The sequence below is a fragment of the Dermochelys coriacea genome, chromosome 8 (genome assembly GCF_009764565.3).
Source record: "Dermochelys coriacea isolate rDerCor1 chromosome 8, rDerCor1.pri.v4, whole genome shotgun sequence".
Taxonomy (NCBI): Eukaryota; Metazoa; Chordata; order Testudines; family Dermochelyidae; genus Dermochelys; species Dermochelys coriacea.
Window position 1 is genome coordinate 85101990 of NC_050075.1, and position 19011 is coordinate 85121000.

Consider the following 19011-nt stretch of genomic DNA (forward strand, 5'->3'; position numbering starts at 1 on the left):
TTGGAGGACAGAATTAGAATTCAAAAGGACATTGAGAAATTAGAAAAATTGGTCTGAATCAACAGGATGAAATTCAATAAAGACAAGCACAAAGTAATTAGGAAGGAACATCAAATGCACAACTACAAAATGGGGACTACTTGGTTAGTAGATAGAACTGATAGGACCTGGGGGGGCACTAGCGGATTACAAATTTAATTTGAGTCAACAATGTGATCCAGCTGTGAAAAAGGCTATCATTATATTAACAGGAGCATCGAAGACAAGACATGGAAAGTAACTGCCCAACTCAGACTGCACTGATGAGACCCATGTTGGAATACTGTGCAAATCCTGGGTACCACATTAGGAAAGACACAGACAAACTGGAGAGAGTTCAGAGTACTGCAACAAAAATGATAAAGTTTAGAAAACCTGATTTATGATGAAATGTTAAGAAAACTGAACACATTTAGTCTGGAGAAAAAACTTGATAGTCTTCAGATTGTTACGGACTGCTATAAAGAAGACTGATCATTGCTCTCCACGTCCACTGAAAGTAGGACAGGAAATAATGGGCTTAATCGGCAGCGAGGGAGAATTAAGTTAGATATCAGGAAAATCTCTCTCGCTAGAAGGGTATTTAAGCTTTCGAATAGGTTTCCAAAGGAGGCCGTGGAATCCCGATCACTGAAGGTTTTTAAGAACAGATTGGACAAACGCCTGTCAGGGATGGCCAAGTTTACTTGGTCCTGCCACAGCACAGAGGGCTGGAGTTGATGACTTTTCAATGTCCCTTCCAGCTCTACATTCTGTGATTCTATGATAATGCTGTATGTTTTTTTTCAGTAGAAGCCCCCAGCCTCTACTATGTTAGTGAATGCTGTTGTATTCATGCATTTTGTCTTTTAGTATCTAGGAATTTTTAATCATGCACTGAACAAGTCAACTTGCCTACTGAATATACCTGTTATTGTTTACGTCTTCAAATTTGGAGTAGTTTATTTAGTACCAACCACATAACATTACCTTTAAAAAAAAAAAAAAAAAGTCCTCTGTATCATTCTTCTTCATTTCCTCTTATTTTATAAGCTTAAAAAAGCTGCTTACTCACCACAACTTTCTGGTATGTGTGAATTCATCAGACCAAGTTCCCATGCCCGTTTTATAAGGGGAACAGGATACTGAAAAGAAAGTACTTACACCCTCAGTCATTCAGTTAATTTCTGCCGAACTGGAAAATGTTGAATATCCACACCTATTTTCCCCACAAAAATATGGCAAGCTTACCTCTCCAGTTTTGTCATATTGTGCAGCAACAGGGATGATTTCCTCTCTAGCAAATTTACGAGCAGTAGCTTGAAACTCTTTCTGTACATCACTGAGCTCTAGAAAACAAAACATTTTAGTTACAAATTCTAGTTAGTCTAACTGCTTGTTAGAACTACTGATCTATTTCAGTATTCTCTCTAAATTTTTCCCACCCATGTGCGGAATGAATTTTATGTGTACCAATACGGAGGCGATGTGTGACGCATCACCTCCATATCAGTGCACATAACAAAATTCATGTGATGGGGGTGGGGCCGAGGGGTTCAGAGTCGGGGGGGGTCGCTCAGGGCTAGGGCTGAGGGTTGGGGTGCAGGAGTGTGAGAGCTCTAGCTAGGGGTGCGGGCTCTGGGGTGAGGCCAAGGATGGGGGGTTTAGGGCTGGAGCAGAGGATTGGGTGCAGGGCTGTGAGAGCTCTGGGGTGGGGCCAGGGATGAGGGGTTTGGGGTGCAAGCTACCCCAGGGCTACAGCAGGGAAATAGAACTCCCCACCAGCTCTCTCCCCCCACAGCAGCACCTGGGCTGGCAGGGGGGGAGGGAAGAGGGGCCTCTCCCCGCAGCGGCAGCTCCAGGGCTGAGGCTGCAGGATAGGCTCCCCTTCCCCGACCATGCCTGGGGCCGTACCACAGCAGAGTTGGGGCTGGCAGGTCCCCAGGCCAGTTCCCCGAGTGCCTGCACAGCGCTAAATAGGCTGCTGCCCAGTTTACAGAGAACTTTGATCTGCTCCCACCTGAAGGGCAGGAAAAAGAAAAAACATCCTCAGTTGCCTCCTGGGGGCCAAAAAGGCTCAGCCTTCCCCTACCTAAGAGCATAAACCTCCACTTTTCACCTAACTACATGTACAATGCACTTATTTACAGATGCAGTGATCTGAAGAACATTAAAAATGTCAATGTGGGCGTGATGCTTCCCAGGGGTACCCAGGGTTGTGAAGCACCTCGTCACCACCTGCCCTTAGTGTGGTTGCGGGCTGGGGAAGAGTGTCGGAGTGTAGGAGGGGGCATGGGGTGCTGGCTCTGGAAGGGGGCTCAGTGCTGGGGGTTTGGGGTGCAAGAGGTGGTTTGGGGTGCAGGCTCCAGGTGGGGACTCAGGGCTGGGGGTTGGTGCAGGCTCCCGCCGGGCGGCACTTACCTCAGGCAGCTCCTGATCAATGGCGCAGCAGGGCTAAGGCAGGCTCCCTGCCTGCCCTGGCCCCACGCTTCTCCCAGAAGGGGCTGATGCACCCTGGCCTAGCCCCTTGAGGTGGGGGAAAAGGGGGGACACGTGTCTCCACACGTTGCCCCTCTCTGTAGGCACCACTCCTGCAACTTCCATTGGCCGCAGTTCCCCATTCCCGGCCAATGGGAGCTGTGGGGGTGGTGCTTGTAGGCAGGAGCAATGCACGGAGACCCCTGCCGTCTCCCTGCCGCCCAAATGCGTCCGCTTCTAGGAGTGGCGTGGGGCAGGCAGGGAGCCTGCCTTAGTGGCAGCCCTCCTAAACCGCACAGCCAGACTTTTAGTGACTGGAGATTGTGATCAACTGGGAGAGTCTCCAGGATCAACCAGTCGATCACAATCAACTGGTTGGTGACCACTGGCCTAGACCCTCCTTTCATAAGATCAGCTTGTCCTCCCAGACTGAAGGATGAAATCTAATCTCCTCTCTACTTCTTTTATGCAGTTACAGAATATGGTCCCTTAGCCCAGAAGGTCCCCAGAGGCTTATCTTGGGGTTCCTTTGTCTTTGTAAATCCTTGGGCCTGCATCTGGCTCAGACTGCAAACATAGCCTGTCTCCAAGTATATCCATTGTTTTTTATGCTGATTGAATTGGTCTGGAGGCATACAATACACAGTGGACAGCCAGAAAGATAAGTATTTACTACCCACTTTCTACCTAGAATCTGTTTATTGCTTTCTAGTAATCTGTCTTAACTTTTGGAGAACCAAAGGGATACTTATAATCCAATATACTGTTGTGACCTCTATCAGTTGGCAAGAAACACTGTACTGATTGGAACAGAGAAGGGGGATGAAGAAAGTGAGGGCTTGGTGGATTCCTGCCCCCTAATTCCAAGGTTCCTGACATATTACACGGAATATAGGGCCTTGTCTTTAAGCAACAGTCTTCTACACAGAAAATACAGATGTTCCAGATGTCTTTTCTTTTTAGGTTGCTCAACCAACTACTAAATATTTATTGCAATTGCATCTACACAATCAAATCAAGTGTGTTAGTCCAAGTATCTTAAACATTTAATACCTGACAGAAAAGCAGTGTGCAAGTCCACAAGGGGCAGGCTTGCCAAATGGATAAAGCCTGCAAGTATGTGGCCTACATCTTCTAACTGACAATAGCAGCAAAGTGGGGAGTCACAAAGGTGCTAGTTATAAACATTAGCAGCACATGTGATCACTCCACATTTGAAGCAATTGAACTTTACCCAAAGATGACATGGAAGGTCAAAACTTGGGGGTTGGAGTGCTGGATCTCTCATGAGATGGGCACTGGCTATGTTTGAAGCTTGTCCTTGCCACCTAGTACGTGTCCTGAGGGTGATATTGAGTTTCCTTAGGAGAATTGTCCAAATGGGATGCCGTGGGCTAAGACACCGTTTCAATGGATTAAACGCATCTTTTAACAAGGGTAGATGGGGCACGTCTTGCACCTTAAGGAGCAAATTCTGCAAGGCGCCTTGTCGCCTGATGTCAGGAAGGGTGATGTTAGACAGAACCGGCAGCAAGGCCAGAATAGCCAGTCTCATGGTACCTGTTATTACACCTATGGTTTCATTCTGCTGAGTGCCTATTAGTCCTGTGTGAAAAGAGCTGAGCCATACCGGGAGCAATGCCCTGCTATAGAATAGCCCAAGCAAACCCAGAATTTTTTAGTGGGGTATAATGCAGTTATAATGCAGGTCTCATCATATACTCCTTACATACCCTGCTTTGGCAGGGGAAACCAAAGCTGCAACTAGCAGGCCAAGTCTTTCAAACCCCAGCCAGCACAGACCCTCAAGCGATCTCAGCGAACCAAATACTGAGCAGTCCCAGTTCAGCTTAATGTTAACAATGCAGCAGAAATCAGGTATTTTCAAAGCAGTATATCTCATACTCTTCCAAATATCTATCTACTGCCTCTCCAGTAACGACACTTCAATTATAATTATGTGCTAATATCAGGATGAACTCGTACACCTGCTAAATTATTTGAATTTATTACGCAATTAGACTACAATGTAACATAACCACTGAATAGGTAGTAAGTTGAAAAGTTAAGATGGTTATACTATTACAGGAAGTCCTTGTTGAGCCACTTGCATCTCAAGTTAAAAGGATGCCTCTATTTAAAGAGTTCATATAAACTTGATGTACAACACTTCAAAGAGACAAACTACAGGTCCAAAACATTGTCAGGACCAAACCACTGCTATATCTTTCTTATTACTAATGAAAACTACACAAACAGATGGAGAGAATCACACTTCAGTATGTGGTTACAGTTACAGAAAGTGACCTGAGCAGACTTTTGAAAATCTAAATTGCTATAACTTAAATTACATCTAAACCACACTCTTTCAAATATAACAGTTTTCATGCTCCTTTAAGACTTTGTATTTCAAAACAAAGCCATTTGAGTTAGTTATTCAAGGGCAGAAGGATTCCATCACAGAAGAACTCCAAATGAAGTTGAGTTTTGTTTTTTAAAATCCAACTCCACACACACACACACACACACACACACACGTTTTCTGACCTGACCAAGAGAGGAATTTAACCTGAACTACAGCATCATCCTGCATTGCAACAATATAGAACACATTCCTGAGCTACTGAAGGACAGTTACTTTCTCTAGACTGTAACAAATTTGAGATATAAACTGCTTTGCAACATTTCTTCAGACCCACAGACTACTTACCAAAACTAAAGCCAGCTCCAGGTTTAATTTGACGTGACACTTCAGCAGCTTGATTAGATTGTGATCTCCAGCCACATTGAGCAATGCCTCGAACCACCTGTTTAAAATAAAGGAATATGAGATTTAACATGCTCACAATGCAAAGCTTCTAGGAGCCTTCAGACCTACCGGATTGGTTTATAACACATTAAAATTTAAATACAGACATACATTCATCTTTCTAAAGACATACTGCATCAGGTGTTGCAAAATAATTATAAGTGTTTTTAAAAGTTTTGACTATTTTAGGTCCTGATCCTGCACTGTGTAGTACATGAATCCAAGACTTCAGTGGGGCTGTGTGTGGGTCCAGCAATGCACTACATGTTGTAGCACTGGGGCCTTGAAAAAAAAAGAAAAGAAAAAAAGTGTAATATAAGCATTGATTTTTTTCTCCTGTTTTAAATTAACCTTTTTCATGTATTTACAACCTTAATGTCAATAATAATAACATTCTGCCTAGAAATCAGCATTTGCCAGAATATATTGTTTGGAAAATCTCAATCTGAGAAATTCATGGAGCATGCATTGTTTTCTGTTTGCTTTTTTTGTAATGAACTACTGCCCCAGATGGCTAGTGATCTATGGTCACTTTGTTCCAGAAGTTTGTGACTCAGCAGTAAATATGGAGTTTATTTTCCTCTCTAAGGTTGATCATTGACTTTTTCCCTTCCATTTTTCTTCTGTGCTTCTTACGTTCTTTGTTTCTTAGGTGGTGGGAGGTATATTGTTTATTATAACTTAAGGCATGCTGTGAACAGAAGTACAGTGCTTAACCTCCACAAGATTCTACTATGCAATTTCTGCTCAAGACTGATGACATAGCTCCAACATTTCCCCAGAGAAGAAACACACACAGGGGTTTTCTTTTCTTTGGGGGGGGGAGGAGGGGAAGAGCCGGGGGCAAAGAGAGGAGAGCAGCAGTGAACTGGATCAAAAATGAAGCATGCACAGTGTAAATCAATTTGATAAGTCCGGCAAAGTAAGTATGAGCTGGTCCTCAATTTGGTAGTTTAGTGTTCAGACTTTGTGTAAAAGTCAACTCCATGAGACTTTTAAGAGCATACTTTGCAAACAATATTAAACCCACTGAACATTTCCTTGAGAATACAGTTATATATGGAACAACAAATTTGACCAAATGTAAGTTACTTTCAGCACAGCATTTCACCTTCCAAAGAAGTCCCTCCCTTTACTGATATCAAAGATAAGCTGAATGTAAGATTTCATAGTATTTCAATAAATGACATAGTAATGACAAGTCATCTTTAAAGACTATATAAGAACATAATTAGACACCTAGTAACAGGGATTTTGTTTTGGTTAAAAGATCCATCATTCTCTTGAAAAGTATAGAAGAAAACACACGATCTGTCAGATGCTTGGACACAGCATAACAGTCACATAGTATGCAGCATTAAAATGTTTGATTCAACAAACTAATGCAGAAAACACTACAATAACTTCATTGGAGACTATGGCAAACAATCGTCAAATCTCAGAAAGGAAGAAAGCAGATTGCTCATTTGATGGTAGAAGAAACATGGTGGGACACAAAATTAGACTAGCAACCAGATTGAAGATACACAATGAAGTTCCACTGGATCAAATTTTCTATAAAAACTGCCTCTCAAAAGTTACAAGTTAAAATAGAAGTGGTAGTTAGAGAGCAACTAAGAGGTATACACAAGGAAAAAAATCTTTTCTGCGGTTTTCTTGAAAATAGATGGAAGGTTTTGAAGGTAAGGAGATACAGGAAGACAACTTCAGATGGCAAGAGAAGAGACGCAAGCTATAGTATACTTGAATGTTACATAACCATCTTGAATTGGTAAGTAAGCAAGTTATTATTAGTTCCCTAATTAATTCCTCTATAAGAAATTATTGATTACATATAAGTCCTCACTCTTTGAGTAGGAAGTTATGAATTCTTGGAGGCTTTATCTTTTGGATAGTGTGTTCAGTTAAAATGTGACAGTTTGTTACTTCACAAACAAGCATGGAAAATTGTATAGAAAAACAATGCTGCCCTTATCCCCTTTTTTCAAGGTAGGGAATAGGTGGAGGGAAGTTATGTCTACTATTAAATAAATGGTGTACTTCACTTTCTTATTTTTCTATGTGCCAAATGACTGCTATGATTATTGATACAGCATACACAATCATGCAAAATTGTCTAAAAATGTCTAAGTGACAGATCTGAAACACCTTAGGGACTTGGATCCTTCAAAATTTCTTGATTTCCGTGCCACTGACTAGGACGGTATACTTTATTGCATCAGGACAGCTGTTTTTGGAAAGGCTTTTTCTAATTTTCATCTTGCCAAGAGTTTGTAACAATTTTTTTCGGATGCAGTCCTTGTGGCAGTCACTCATGCCTTTTGGGATCTAATGGCTTTGTTTAGGCTAGGAAAAGGGATTGACGGCGGCTGTGATTGCAGAGCCCTTGGCCATTATCTTTGAAAACTCGTGGCGAACGGGGGAAGTCCCGGATGACTGGAAAAAGGCTAATGTAGTGCCCATCTTTAAAAAAGGGAAGAAGGAGGATCCTGGGAACTACAGGCCGGTCAGCCTCACCTCAGTCCCTGGAAAAATCATGGAGCAGGTCCTCAAAGAATCAATCCTGAAGCACTTAGAGGAGAGGAAAGTGATCAGGAACAGTCAGCATGGATTCACCAAGGGAAGGTCATGCCTGACTAATCTAATCGCCTTTTATGATGAGATTACTGGTTCTGTGGATGAAGGGAAAGCAGTGGATGTATTGTTTCTTGACTTTAGCAAAGCTTTTGACACGGTCTCCCACAGCATTCTTGTCAGCAAGTTAAGGAAGTATGGGCTGGATGAATGCACTATAAGGTGGGTAGAAAGCTGGCTAGATTGTCGGGCTCAACGGGTAGTGATCAATGGCTCCATGTCTAGTTGGCAGCCGGTGTCAAGTGGAGTGCCCCAGGGGTCGGTCCTGGGGCCCGTTTTGTTCAATATCTTCATAAATGATCTGGAGGATGGTGTGGATTGCACTCTCAGCAAATTTGCGGATGATACTAAACTGGGAGGAGTGGTAGATACGCTGGAGGGGAGGGATAGGATACAGAAGGACCTAGACAAATTGGAAGATTGGGCCAAAAGAAATCTAATGAGGTTCAATAAGGATAAGTGCAGGGTCCTGCACTTAGGATGGAAGAATCCAATGCACCGCTACAGACTAGGGACCGAATGGCTCGGCAGCAGTTCTGCGGAAAAGGACCTAGGGGTGACAGTGGACAAGAAGCTGGATATGAGTCAGCAGTGTGCTCTTGTTGCCAAGAAGGCCAATGGCATTTTGGGATGTATAAGTAGGGGCATAGCGAGCAGATCGAGGGACGTGATCGTTCCCCTCTATTCGACACTGGTGAGGCCTCATCTGGAGTACTGTGTCCAGTTTTGGGCCCCACACTACAAGAAGGATGTGGATAAATTGGAAAGAGTACAGCGAAGGGCAACAAAAATGATTAGGGGTCTAGAGCACATGACTTATGAGGAGAGGCTGAGGGAGCTGGGATTGTTTAGTCTGCAGAAGAGAAGAATGAGGGGGGATTTGATAGCTGCTTTCAACTACCTGAAAGGGGGTTTCAAAGAGGATGGCTCTAGACTGTTCTCAATGGTAGCAGATGACAGAACGAGGAGTAATGGTCTCAAGTTGCAATGGGGGAGGTTTAGATTGGATATTAGGAAAAACTTTTTCACTAAGAGGGTGGTGAAACACTGGAATGCGTTACCTAGGGAGGTGGTAGAATCTCCTTCCTTAGAGGTTTTTAAGGTCAGGCTTGACAAAGCCCTGGCTAGGATGATTTAACTGGGACTTGGTCCTGCTTTGAGCAGGGGGTTGGACTAGATGACCTTCTGGGGTCCCTTCCAACCCTGATATTCTATGATTCTATGACTTTGGGTTGGGCTTTGCTCTTACCTAGGCTATAACTCAACTTGCTAAAATAATGCTAAACACGCTAATCTGCATCTACACAAGGAAAAGCAGTCAACTTTAGTTTAGACTTACCAAAACTATCTTAGCTAAGCCTACGCTATACTCACCCTTTTTCCTAATTAAGACAAAACTGAGTAGTGGAGTACTACCATGCGTTTTACATAGAGGTATACCTTAAATCAACCCAGGGTATGTCTACACTACAATGTAAGCCCAGGCTCAGACTCAAGATTGAGTCCAATCCCCTATTCCGTCTACACACAAATCTGGAGGATGGTGTGGATTGCACTCTCAGCAAATTTGCGGATGATACTAAACTGGGAGGAGTGGTAGATACGCTGGAGGGGAGGGATAGGATACAGAAGGACCTAGACAAATTGGAGGATTGGGCCAAAAGAAATCTAATGAGGTTCAATAAGGATAAATGCAGGGTCCTGCACTTAGGATGGAAGAATCCAATGCACCGCTACAGACTAGGGACCGAATGGCTCGGCAGCAGTTCTGCGGAAAAGGACCTAGGGGTGACAGTGGACGAGAAGCTGGATATGAGTCAGCAGTGTGCCCTTGTTGCCAAGAAGGCCAATGGCATTTTGGGTTGTATAAGTAGGGGCATAGCGAGCAGATCGAGGGACGTGATCGTTCCCCTCTATTCGACACTGGTGAGGCCTCATCTGGAGTACTGTGTCCAGTTTTGGGCCCCACACTACAGGAAGGATGTGGATAAATTGGAAAGAGTACAACGAAGGGCAACGAAAATGATTAGGGGTCTAGAGCACATGACTTATGAGGAGAGGCTGAGGGAGCTGGGATTGTTTAGTCTGCAGAAGAGAAGAATGAGGGGGGATTTGATAGCTGCTTTCAACTACCTGAAAGGGGGTTTCAAAGAGGATGGCTCTAGACTGTTCTCAATGGTAGCAGATGACAGAACGAGGAGTAATGGTCTCAAGTTGCAATGGGGGAGGTTTAGATTGGATATTAGGAAAAACTTTTTCACTAAGAGGGTGGTGAAACACTGGAATGCGTTACCTAGGGAGGTGGTAGAATCTCCTTCCTTAGAGGTTTTTAAGGTCAGGCTTGACAAAGCCCTAGCTGGGATGATTTAACTGGGACTTGGTCCTGCTTTGAGCAGGGGGTTGGACTAGATGACCTTCTGGGGTCCCTTCCAACCCTGATATTCTATGATTCTATGATTCTCTCAGATTTAGACTCGGACCAAGGCTTCTGGGACAGATCTGAGGCAATATGGGGTAGCCAGGTTCCAGACAGTTATAGCAACCTGCTTCTAGATGGCAAGAGCTCCCTCATGTAGGTGTCTTTATGCCTGAGGGTCAGGGCAAGCTGCTCAAAAAGCTCCAGAAAAGTAGCTGTCTTCATCTGAAAGTTCTGAACCCACTGTTGGTCATCCCAGATCTGCATGATGATGCGATCCCACCAATCTGTGCTTGTGGCCCTACACCAGAAGCACTGGTCTATGTAGGGAGCATAAGCAGCTATGTTGAGTGTATTGAGCAGTAACAGTCAATATGAGTCTGCCATCCCAGCATACTCTTCCTCCTCCTGCGCCATCATAAAATCTATCACGTGTCTTTGATGAGTCAGAAAATGCCACTAAAATGTCCACCTGCACCTCTCAGATGCTCCACCCTCTTCCTGACAAAGGAGTGAGCCTGCAGGCAAGCAAAGTTCTTGAAAAGGGGTCTCCCCCATGTTGCTAGGCAGGATGTGTTGATGGGCTGTTCAAACTTCCTGTAATGTGCAGGATGGGCGGAAAAGCTTTCCCATAATGCAATACAGGATGGTGCACACATACCCACACCCAGCCTAACCCTGGGCTCTGCCCTCTTTTCTCCCCACACTCAGGGACTGATGATGATTCAAAGGACTCCAGCGTCTTCCACATTCCCCTCCGCAGTTTTCCCCCTATACCTGGGACCCCAGCGCCTCCCTTGCCTTGCCTTCTGTCCCCCAGCATGAGCCCTCCCTTGCCTGAACCTGACCATTCCCTCCGCACTGGGGGGCTCTTCTACTTCAAGGTGCGGCCTCCCACCCCTCCCTGCCCCTGGTGTCACTCCAGCCCCCGCCTGGGCCCCAGAATCTCTTCCCCCCCCCCAATTCCCTTCCAGCCTAGGCTCTCACCACCGCCATCTGTACCCCCTTGTGAGCCACAACACGCATTTGCAGGGGTCCCCACTGCAGGCTCTGACCCTTGCACCTTCCCTCAGAACCGGCCACCGCGTGCGCAGGCCTGAGCCTCAGCTGCTCCCCAGTAAACCCCGTTCCCCGAGCCGCGATACGTCTCCCCTCAACGACCCCTCCTCCCGCGGCCGGGGCCCGCACTGCCCCAGCCCCACCTCCGGGCCAATTCCTCCTCCTCACCCGGGTGATCCTCAGCGCGGACATCTTGACGGGCGCTGCCGAAGGAGCATAAACTGACCCGCCGACGGTGACCGCCGGGCCCCACCTCCCGCGGGCGGGGACGCAGAGCGAGGGGCGGGGCCAGCCAGTCACTGGGCGGGGCCAGTGATCACCCTGGGCCCGTTGAACAGCTCGGGGGCGGGGCGGGGCGGAGTCCGGGTCCAAAATTCCGCGTCCAGCCTGCACCGGAGAGGCAGCGGGCCTGGGGGCCAGCCGGGGCTCACCCTGGGCCCGGAGAAAGGCAGCGCCCCGAGAGCGGCGCTGAGCAGGGGGGAAGAGGAGACTGTAGGTGAGAGGGCCAGGCTTGGGTGGGGGTCAGGTTCCGGAGGGGGGGTCTGCGTCGTCCTCCCCCCATGTTAGCCCATAGAGCCCTGTCTGTTTTGGGCGAGCTTAGAACAGGAATGCGTTCGGGGCATGCACCCACTGCATGACTGCTGGGGGTGCGCAGCTGAGAAGGGGTATGCTGCACACACAAGGCTCAAAGAAAAGGAGTACTTGTGGCACCTTAGAGACTAACAAATTTATTAAATTTATTAATAAATGGGCTTATGCTCTAATAAATTTGTTAGTCTCTAAGGTGGCCCAAGTACTCCTTTTCTTTTTGCGAATACAGACTAACACGGCTGCTACTCTGACACAAGGCTCAGACTCTCCTGAACTGGAGAGTGGAGAAGGGAACACCTGACTGGAGCGGTTCACGCATCTCACAGCTATTGTTTCAGGCTGTATTCATCTCCATGCGGTATTCTCTTTCAGAGATGAAGCTCAGCCCTCTTGTTGAACCGCTCCTTGCTGCTGTCAAGTTGCCCTGTGTATGGGTTCATAAGCCACGGCATTAAGGGGTCTCCCAGGATCACAAAGGGCATTTTGACTTCCCCTACCGTGATCTTCTGGTCTGGGAAGAAAGTCCCTGCTTGCAGCTTCCTGAACAGGCCAGTGTTCTGAAAGATGCGTGTGTCATGCACCTTTCTGGACCTGCCCGCGTTAATGTCCGTGAAACGCCCATGGTGATCCACAAGAGCCTGGAGAACCATAGAGAAATACCCCTTTTGATTAATATACTCGATGGCCAGGTGGTCTGGTGCCAGCATTGGAATATGAATGCCATCTATTGCCCCTCCACAGTTAGGGAAGCCCATTTGTGCAAAGCCATCTACAATGTCACGTTGCCCAGAGTCATGGGCTTTCAGAGCAGGATGCGATTAATGGCCCTGCAGACCTCTGTCAACATAAGTCCAATGGTAGACTGTCCCACTCCGAACTGGTGAGTGACCGATCTATAGCAGTCTGGAATAGCCATCTTCCACAGTGCAATCACCACGGACTTCTCCAACGGCAGGGCAGCTCTCATTCTTGTGTTCTTGTGCTGCAGGGCTGGGGCAAGCTCATCACACCGTCCCGAGAATGTGACTTTCCTTATCCCAAAGTTCTGCAGCCACTGCTCATCATCCCAGACATGCATGACGATGTGATCCCACCACTCAGTGCTTGCTTCCAGAGCCCAAAAGCAGCTTTCCACTGTTGTCAGCATCTCCATGAATGCCACAAGCAATCTCGTGTTGTAGTTACTACACGTGACGAGATCAGTGTTGCACTCCTCTTGCCTTTATAGTTGAAGGAATAACTCCACTGCCACTTGTGACGTGTAGGTCAGAGCGAGCAGCATACTGGTCAACAGTTCGGGATCCATTTCTGCAGCCCAAAGAGGCAGTTCATACAGTACACAAACATTGAAAGATGGAGCCAAATGTGGACGGAAGCACAGGGATTGCTGGGATGCGAAGCAATGCATCATAGGGCATTGTGCCAGGACCCAGGATGCCCCGCGACCCCCTCTGCCTTCCCAGAACTCTTAGCGGCAGAAGAGGTACTCTGTGGGATAGCTGCCCAGAGTGCACCACTCCGAATACCACTGCAAGTAACTCCCTGCACCATAACTCTGCCAGTGTAGACATGCCCTAAGTAACATAAATTACAGATGTGTCGGTGTGGACAGTGCTAAGTTGGCAAGAGACGCTCTCCTGCCAATATAGCTACTGCTGCTGGTTGGGAGTGGTTTAATTATGTAGCCAGCAAAGAGAGACTATAAGGGAGATCTTACAGTGGTGCAGCTGCATCCGTACAGCTGTGATGCTTTAAGATCTCTAGTCTAGACTGAGCAAGCGCAGAATGACTGTTGAATCTGCTTTTGGCTATTTAAAAGCCCGTTGGCACGGCCTCTATGGGAAGCTGGATCTGGCTGATTACAATATTCCTGTGTTTATAGCCATGTGCTGTACATTCCATAATATTTGTGAAGGGAAGGGTTATAGCTTCGCTCAGGGCTGGCCTGCAGAGGTTCAGCGCCTGGAGGCTGAGTTTGAACAGCCAGAGACCAGGGCTGTTAGAGGGGCGTAGCACAGGGCCATAAAGATCAGCGATGCCTTGAGGCAGCAATTTGAAGCTGAAAGCCACTAATATCTGTTGCGATGCTTGGGAGTGCAGTGCTTGTAATGCTCGGAGGTGATTGGTGCAGATGATGCAATATGTGGGTTTAACATAATTGTATGTTGCTTTGCAGGGCTCTTTTTGCTCTCAGTTAATAGAATAAAGATGGCTTTCAAACCAACACAATTCTTTTATTAAAAAACAACAACCGGAGGAGAGTCAAACAAAAAAACCCCACATCAACAGTGAGCGGGTTGGGGAAAGGGAAGGTCCCAGGAGGAGGTGGGGTCCCGGGACGGCTAAAGATTTGTGTATGTCCAGGGATCATATCCAACCTTCTGCTTTGGAGTACAATGCAGCAGGTACTGTACTTCAGCAGGGCCAAACTGCAGAGGGATGGGTGTTGAGTGCAGTGAGTAGTGGGAGTCCGCAACCAAGAGCCAGCGGGCCTGGGGGTGTGGGAGGGTGTGAGAGGGAGGAGTGGAATGCTGCAGGTATAGATTGGAAGGTTTACTGGAAGTCTATAGACAGGAAGTTGATAAGAGTGTGTTGGCAGTGTCTGGGGGGAGCATGGGAAAGAGTTTAGTGATAATGGCTGCAGGGGAGGGTGGGTGCGGAGCTGCTCTGTTTGCAGCGCTATTATCGTCTGCTTGGCGCTCCATAAACTTTAATAGCCACTCCGCGGCTTCATTCTGCCATGCTGCATTCTCTTTTTGGTCCCTCTTCTCACAGTCCCGCCACTCCTTCAATTCCTGTTTCTCGGCGGCGGAGTGCATAATAACATCATGCAAAAAGTCCTCCTTAGTTCTTCTTGGCCGCTTTCTAATTCTGCACAGCTGTTCAGCCGTAGATAACAGAGGGAGGCTGTGCTCCCAAGGTCATCTTTGTGAAGTCTAAACACAACATTTTACAGAAGGAATATTGTTTGCAACACACACAACACAGATTCAGTGATTAGCTGGAGGGGAAGCGTAAATCACTTTTCCCAGACCCTGCTGTACACCAGGCACATGGCTCTTGGGGAGAACCAGCACTGTAGGGGGGATCTGATAATCATTCCTGTCCCCACACTTTCCACAGGATGTGATCATTATGGAAGATATCTCACTGCTGAGGGTGATCAGGGAATCAAGGGAGGGTCTTCTCCGAGACTGCGGCTTCCACCCTGGACCCATGCAACTCGCCTGTGTGCAACAACGGTTCCCACCCCATCGCTCGTGACGGCACAGCGGCATCGGAAAGTTACCATTAATGGGGCAAGAAACAAAGTAGCTTTGGCGAAGAACCTGTGGCAACGGATTGCCCAGTATCTTCCTGAGGGTTTCCTGGAGATCTCTGAGGAAGATTCCCGTCAAGTGAGGGAGTCAATCAACAGCCCGTTCCACCGCTCAGACTAGGCATGCGGTGGGAGACAACCCAGCTTTCTGCAACCCTCCTGTCCCCAACAACTCGCTTCAGTGATTCCCAAAATCAGATCCACTTACCAGGGGCCTCCTCTCCTGTTTGCACTTTGCCAAGATCCAACAGTTGTGACTGGCTAGGCTCCTCCAGGGTAGAAAAGAGCTCCTGGCTGCACGCATCTCTGACCTCTGAGTCATCCTCTGCCTCTGGGTCCCCCTCCACATCCTCGTCCAAGATTTCCTCCTCCTGGCTTGGTCCACTCTCCGCTGGCATGTGAGCCACCAAAGTATCCACAGTAGTCTTCGCAGTGGAGGTGGGGTGGCTGCCGAATATTGTGTCCAGGTTTTTGTAGAACTGGCAGCTCATGGGCGCAGCGCTGGAGGTAGGAGTTCCGCATGCCTTGTGGTAGGAGTTCCGCAGCTCCTTCACTTTGACCCTGCACTGCAGTGTGTCCTGGTCATGGTCCCTTTCTGTCATGCATCGTGAAATCTGTCTATAGGTATCACAATTTCTACAGCTGGAGCACAGTTGGGACTGGACAGCTTTCTCTCCCCAAATGCTGATGAGATCCAGCAGTTCAGCATTGCTCCAAGTGGGGAATCGCCTGGTACATGGAGCAGGCATGTCCACCTGGAAAGATGTGCTGAGACCTCTGCATGTGTCACTGAGCAAAAAGGAAGGGGACTTTCAAAATTCCAAAGGAATTTACGGGGTGGGAATGACAGTTGGTCACCTGAGGTCAGGGCAGTAGACTTCAAACTGATGACCAGAGAGGAGAGAACAGGCATTGTGGGACACCTCCTGGAGGCCAATCGCAGCACTGTAATTGACCACGGTGTCTACACTGGCACCGCAGCGCTGTAGCCCTGGCGCAGAAAGGTGTACGCTTCTTGTTGAGGTGGTTTTTTTAAAGCGTTGCAACTGTGCAGTTTCTGCGCACAATGACATAAGTTATACTGACAAAAGTGCTAGTAGTCTACGGTGAAAGTTTGATAGTTATACTGAATGACATAAGTTACACTGACAAAAGTGCTAGTAGTCTACGGTGAAAGTTTGATAGTGTGTCTGCTGAAGACACTCTCTGCTGATGAGAGAGAGCTCTCCTGTCAACCTAATAAAATCAGCTCCCTGAGAGGTGGGAGTCATGTCTGTGGGAGAAGCTCTGTAGTGCTGTCTACTCCGGTGCTTATGTCACACCCCTGTGGGACATAAGTTATAATGACATAACCTGTAGTGTAGACAAGCCCCTAGTTAGCTGAGGGAGATGTAATCCAAGTACAGCAGAATATTCAGAAGGCACTGAAACTGTTTTTGATAAGAAAATAAATTTCACGTGTGAATGCTCACTGGGAAGGGAGGATGAGTAGGGGTGCAAGAGTAGGTGGTAATAGGGATTGGGGTCTGCAGCAAGGGATGGGATGAGGAGGGGGATAAATGGGAATGAGTGGTAGGTGAGGGAAGAGGAATTAGGCTCAAGTAAGGGGAAGTGGGGGAGAGGAGGATGGGTTGGAGAATATGAGGGGTAGCAGAGAAAGTTGAGGGTGGGCTGGGCCTGTCAGACTTGGATTCTCCCCTTCTGTGTGTTTGCTAGGATCTAGAGGAGCCCTAGCCCTCTTCAGGGGTCTGAGACCCTCTCCCTGCCCACTGTGTCTTCTGGGATCTGAGGGACCTTGCTTCCTGAGCTTTTGAACTCCTCTCTCTGTGCCTCCCTGCGGGCTAGGATCTCGGGTGGGGGCACTGAAGGTAATGCAGACTTACACATCTGAAATCCAGAAAATGAATAGTTAATATATACAATTTCCTGATGGGGGGTGAGGGGTGGGGCTGGTCAGAGCGTGTGGGGAAGGGACCTGGCCTGGTTTGGAAGAGGGGGCCAGAGTGGATGGACCTGGGGCATGGCTTCCCAGCCTGACTGAAGCAGGGCCTGGGCCTGGGAGTCCAAGTTGGAGGTGAGTAGTGGGAATGTGGGGCCTAGCTCAGAATGCAGCTCAGGCTACAAAACCAAGGTAACATGCAGCTCCCACCCTAGTAAGACACTGCCCGTGATATGTGTACACAGCAGCATAGGGCAGAAAATAGCAAGGAGCAATTTCTTAGAAGTTAATAGCTTCTACTATGCCAGCTAATGGCTTAATGGGAACGGGAGAGGGAGCTGGAAATGTTGGTGCGGGGAGGGGTACATATTGCAGGGAATCGTTGGGCAGGGGATGAAGAAGGTTTCTCTCATATACTTACAGTTATTATAGGTGCCATGTAATAAACTGTCACAGTTTTGGGACATAGATTGATGAGATTCTCTCATTGGCCCTGTGAGTAACTATGCATTGCATTTCAAAGCAGCACCATTATCCTCATTCCGCTATAACAAAACGTAGAGGAGTGGCAAGGAGCACAGAGGACATATATAGCAATTGGGTGGCCTCGTGGAAAGAACACTGGACTAGAACTATTCCTAGTCTTGCCACTGGCCTGGTGGGTGACCGTGGGCAGATCATGTCACTTCTCTGTGCCTCAGTTTCCTATCTGTAAAATGGGGATAATGATGTAAAGGTCTTTGAGATCTATTGCTGAAAAGCACTATATAAAAACTAGGTCTTTTGACTGCTATCTGGCCACAGTTGTGTATCAGCTGCAGACCTACGTGAGGACTACAACTGTCTAAATGAGCACTCACTCCTACCAACATTTCTCTTTCTGTTTAAAAAAATAGAAAATTAAAGGGCAAAAACTCAAACGTCTGAAAACTAGGAAATACAGAGTTAAGGTAAATTAAAAATACAGTTATGTGCATCCTTAACTCTGCTCTGGATGAGCAATGCACCCATGTCACACACGTTCCCACTCTGCCTTTTCACTGTAATGGACAGGCACTACCTGCAATTGTCCTCCAAAACTGAACCTGCCCCCCAACAGAATACCAAACTTGTAAAATTTAACAACCACTTTATACCCTTCTATCACCACTACACATTTGCTCACATGATATTACCTAAATCTGTTCTTTCCCTATCCGTAATTAAATCTACAGACTGCTCTCATATCTCACTAGTGGCAATCCCTATGGGAAGCAGACCCTAATGTCCTGATACTGACACATCCTACACAATTCTATATTGAAATGATGCAGACTGGAACCTCTTTCCTTTGATAACACTCATGGGAGGACTCAGACCCAGATCTCCTCATATCACAGTCACAGCTCTCCCAAGCTTCTCTAGTTTATTCCTCCGCCATTTAAGACAATTACATGTAACAGTGAATGCAGCTGCTGTGCATGAAGATAATTCCCAGTGGCTATTGCCAGCTCCTAGGAAGCCGAGTTAAGGTTGCAGGGGCATTCTGTATTATTTGGTTTTCAGAAGGCTGAATTTTGTGAACTCCACATGCTGAAAGAGAACAAGCTATCAGCAGCAACCTTAACACTGTGTTAACGTTTTTTGCCATTTAATTATATGATAGTTAGAAACAAAGAAGTCGAAAGGAACTTTGGTTTGGTAGATGAATTAAGAACAGGAAATATGGCTAAATTTGTTGAATTGTGTTACAGGTATAAAGGACAGTT

The 19011-nt window shown here is 46.9% G+C and overlaps 1 protein-coding gene across 2 annotated transcripts in view; it reads right to left on the minus strand.

Moving 5' to 3' along the window:
- The window catches only part of ACADM (acyl-CoA dehydrogenase medium chain), a 37155-nt gene extending 25444 nt beyond the window's left edge, over positions 1–11711 (minus strand). Inside the window, exons 1-4 of one of the 2 annotated variants that reach the window (XM_038413591.2) lie at positions 11583–11711; positions 5207–5303; positions 1270–1367; positions 1094–1163 (exon numbers count right to left, since the gene is read on the minus strand). In XM_038413591.2, coding sequence (XP_038269519.1) covers positions 1094–1163; positions 1270–1367; positions 5207–5303; positions 11583–11606 — 289 coding nt within the window. In that variant the 5' untranslated portion in view covers positions 11607–11711. Of the gene's footprint in view, positions 1–1093; positions 1164–1269; positions 1368–5206; positions 5304–11557 lie in introns of both variants that reach the window. The other variant, XM_043490428.1, reaches the window with a different exon arrangement.
- Between the last annotated feature and the right edge of the window lie 7300 nt (positions 11712–19011).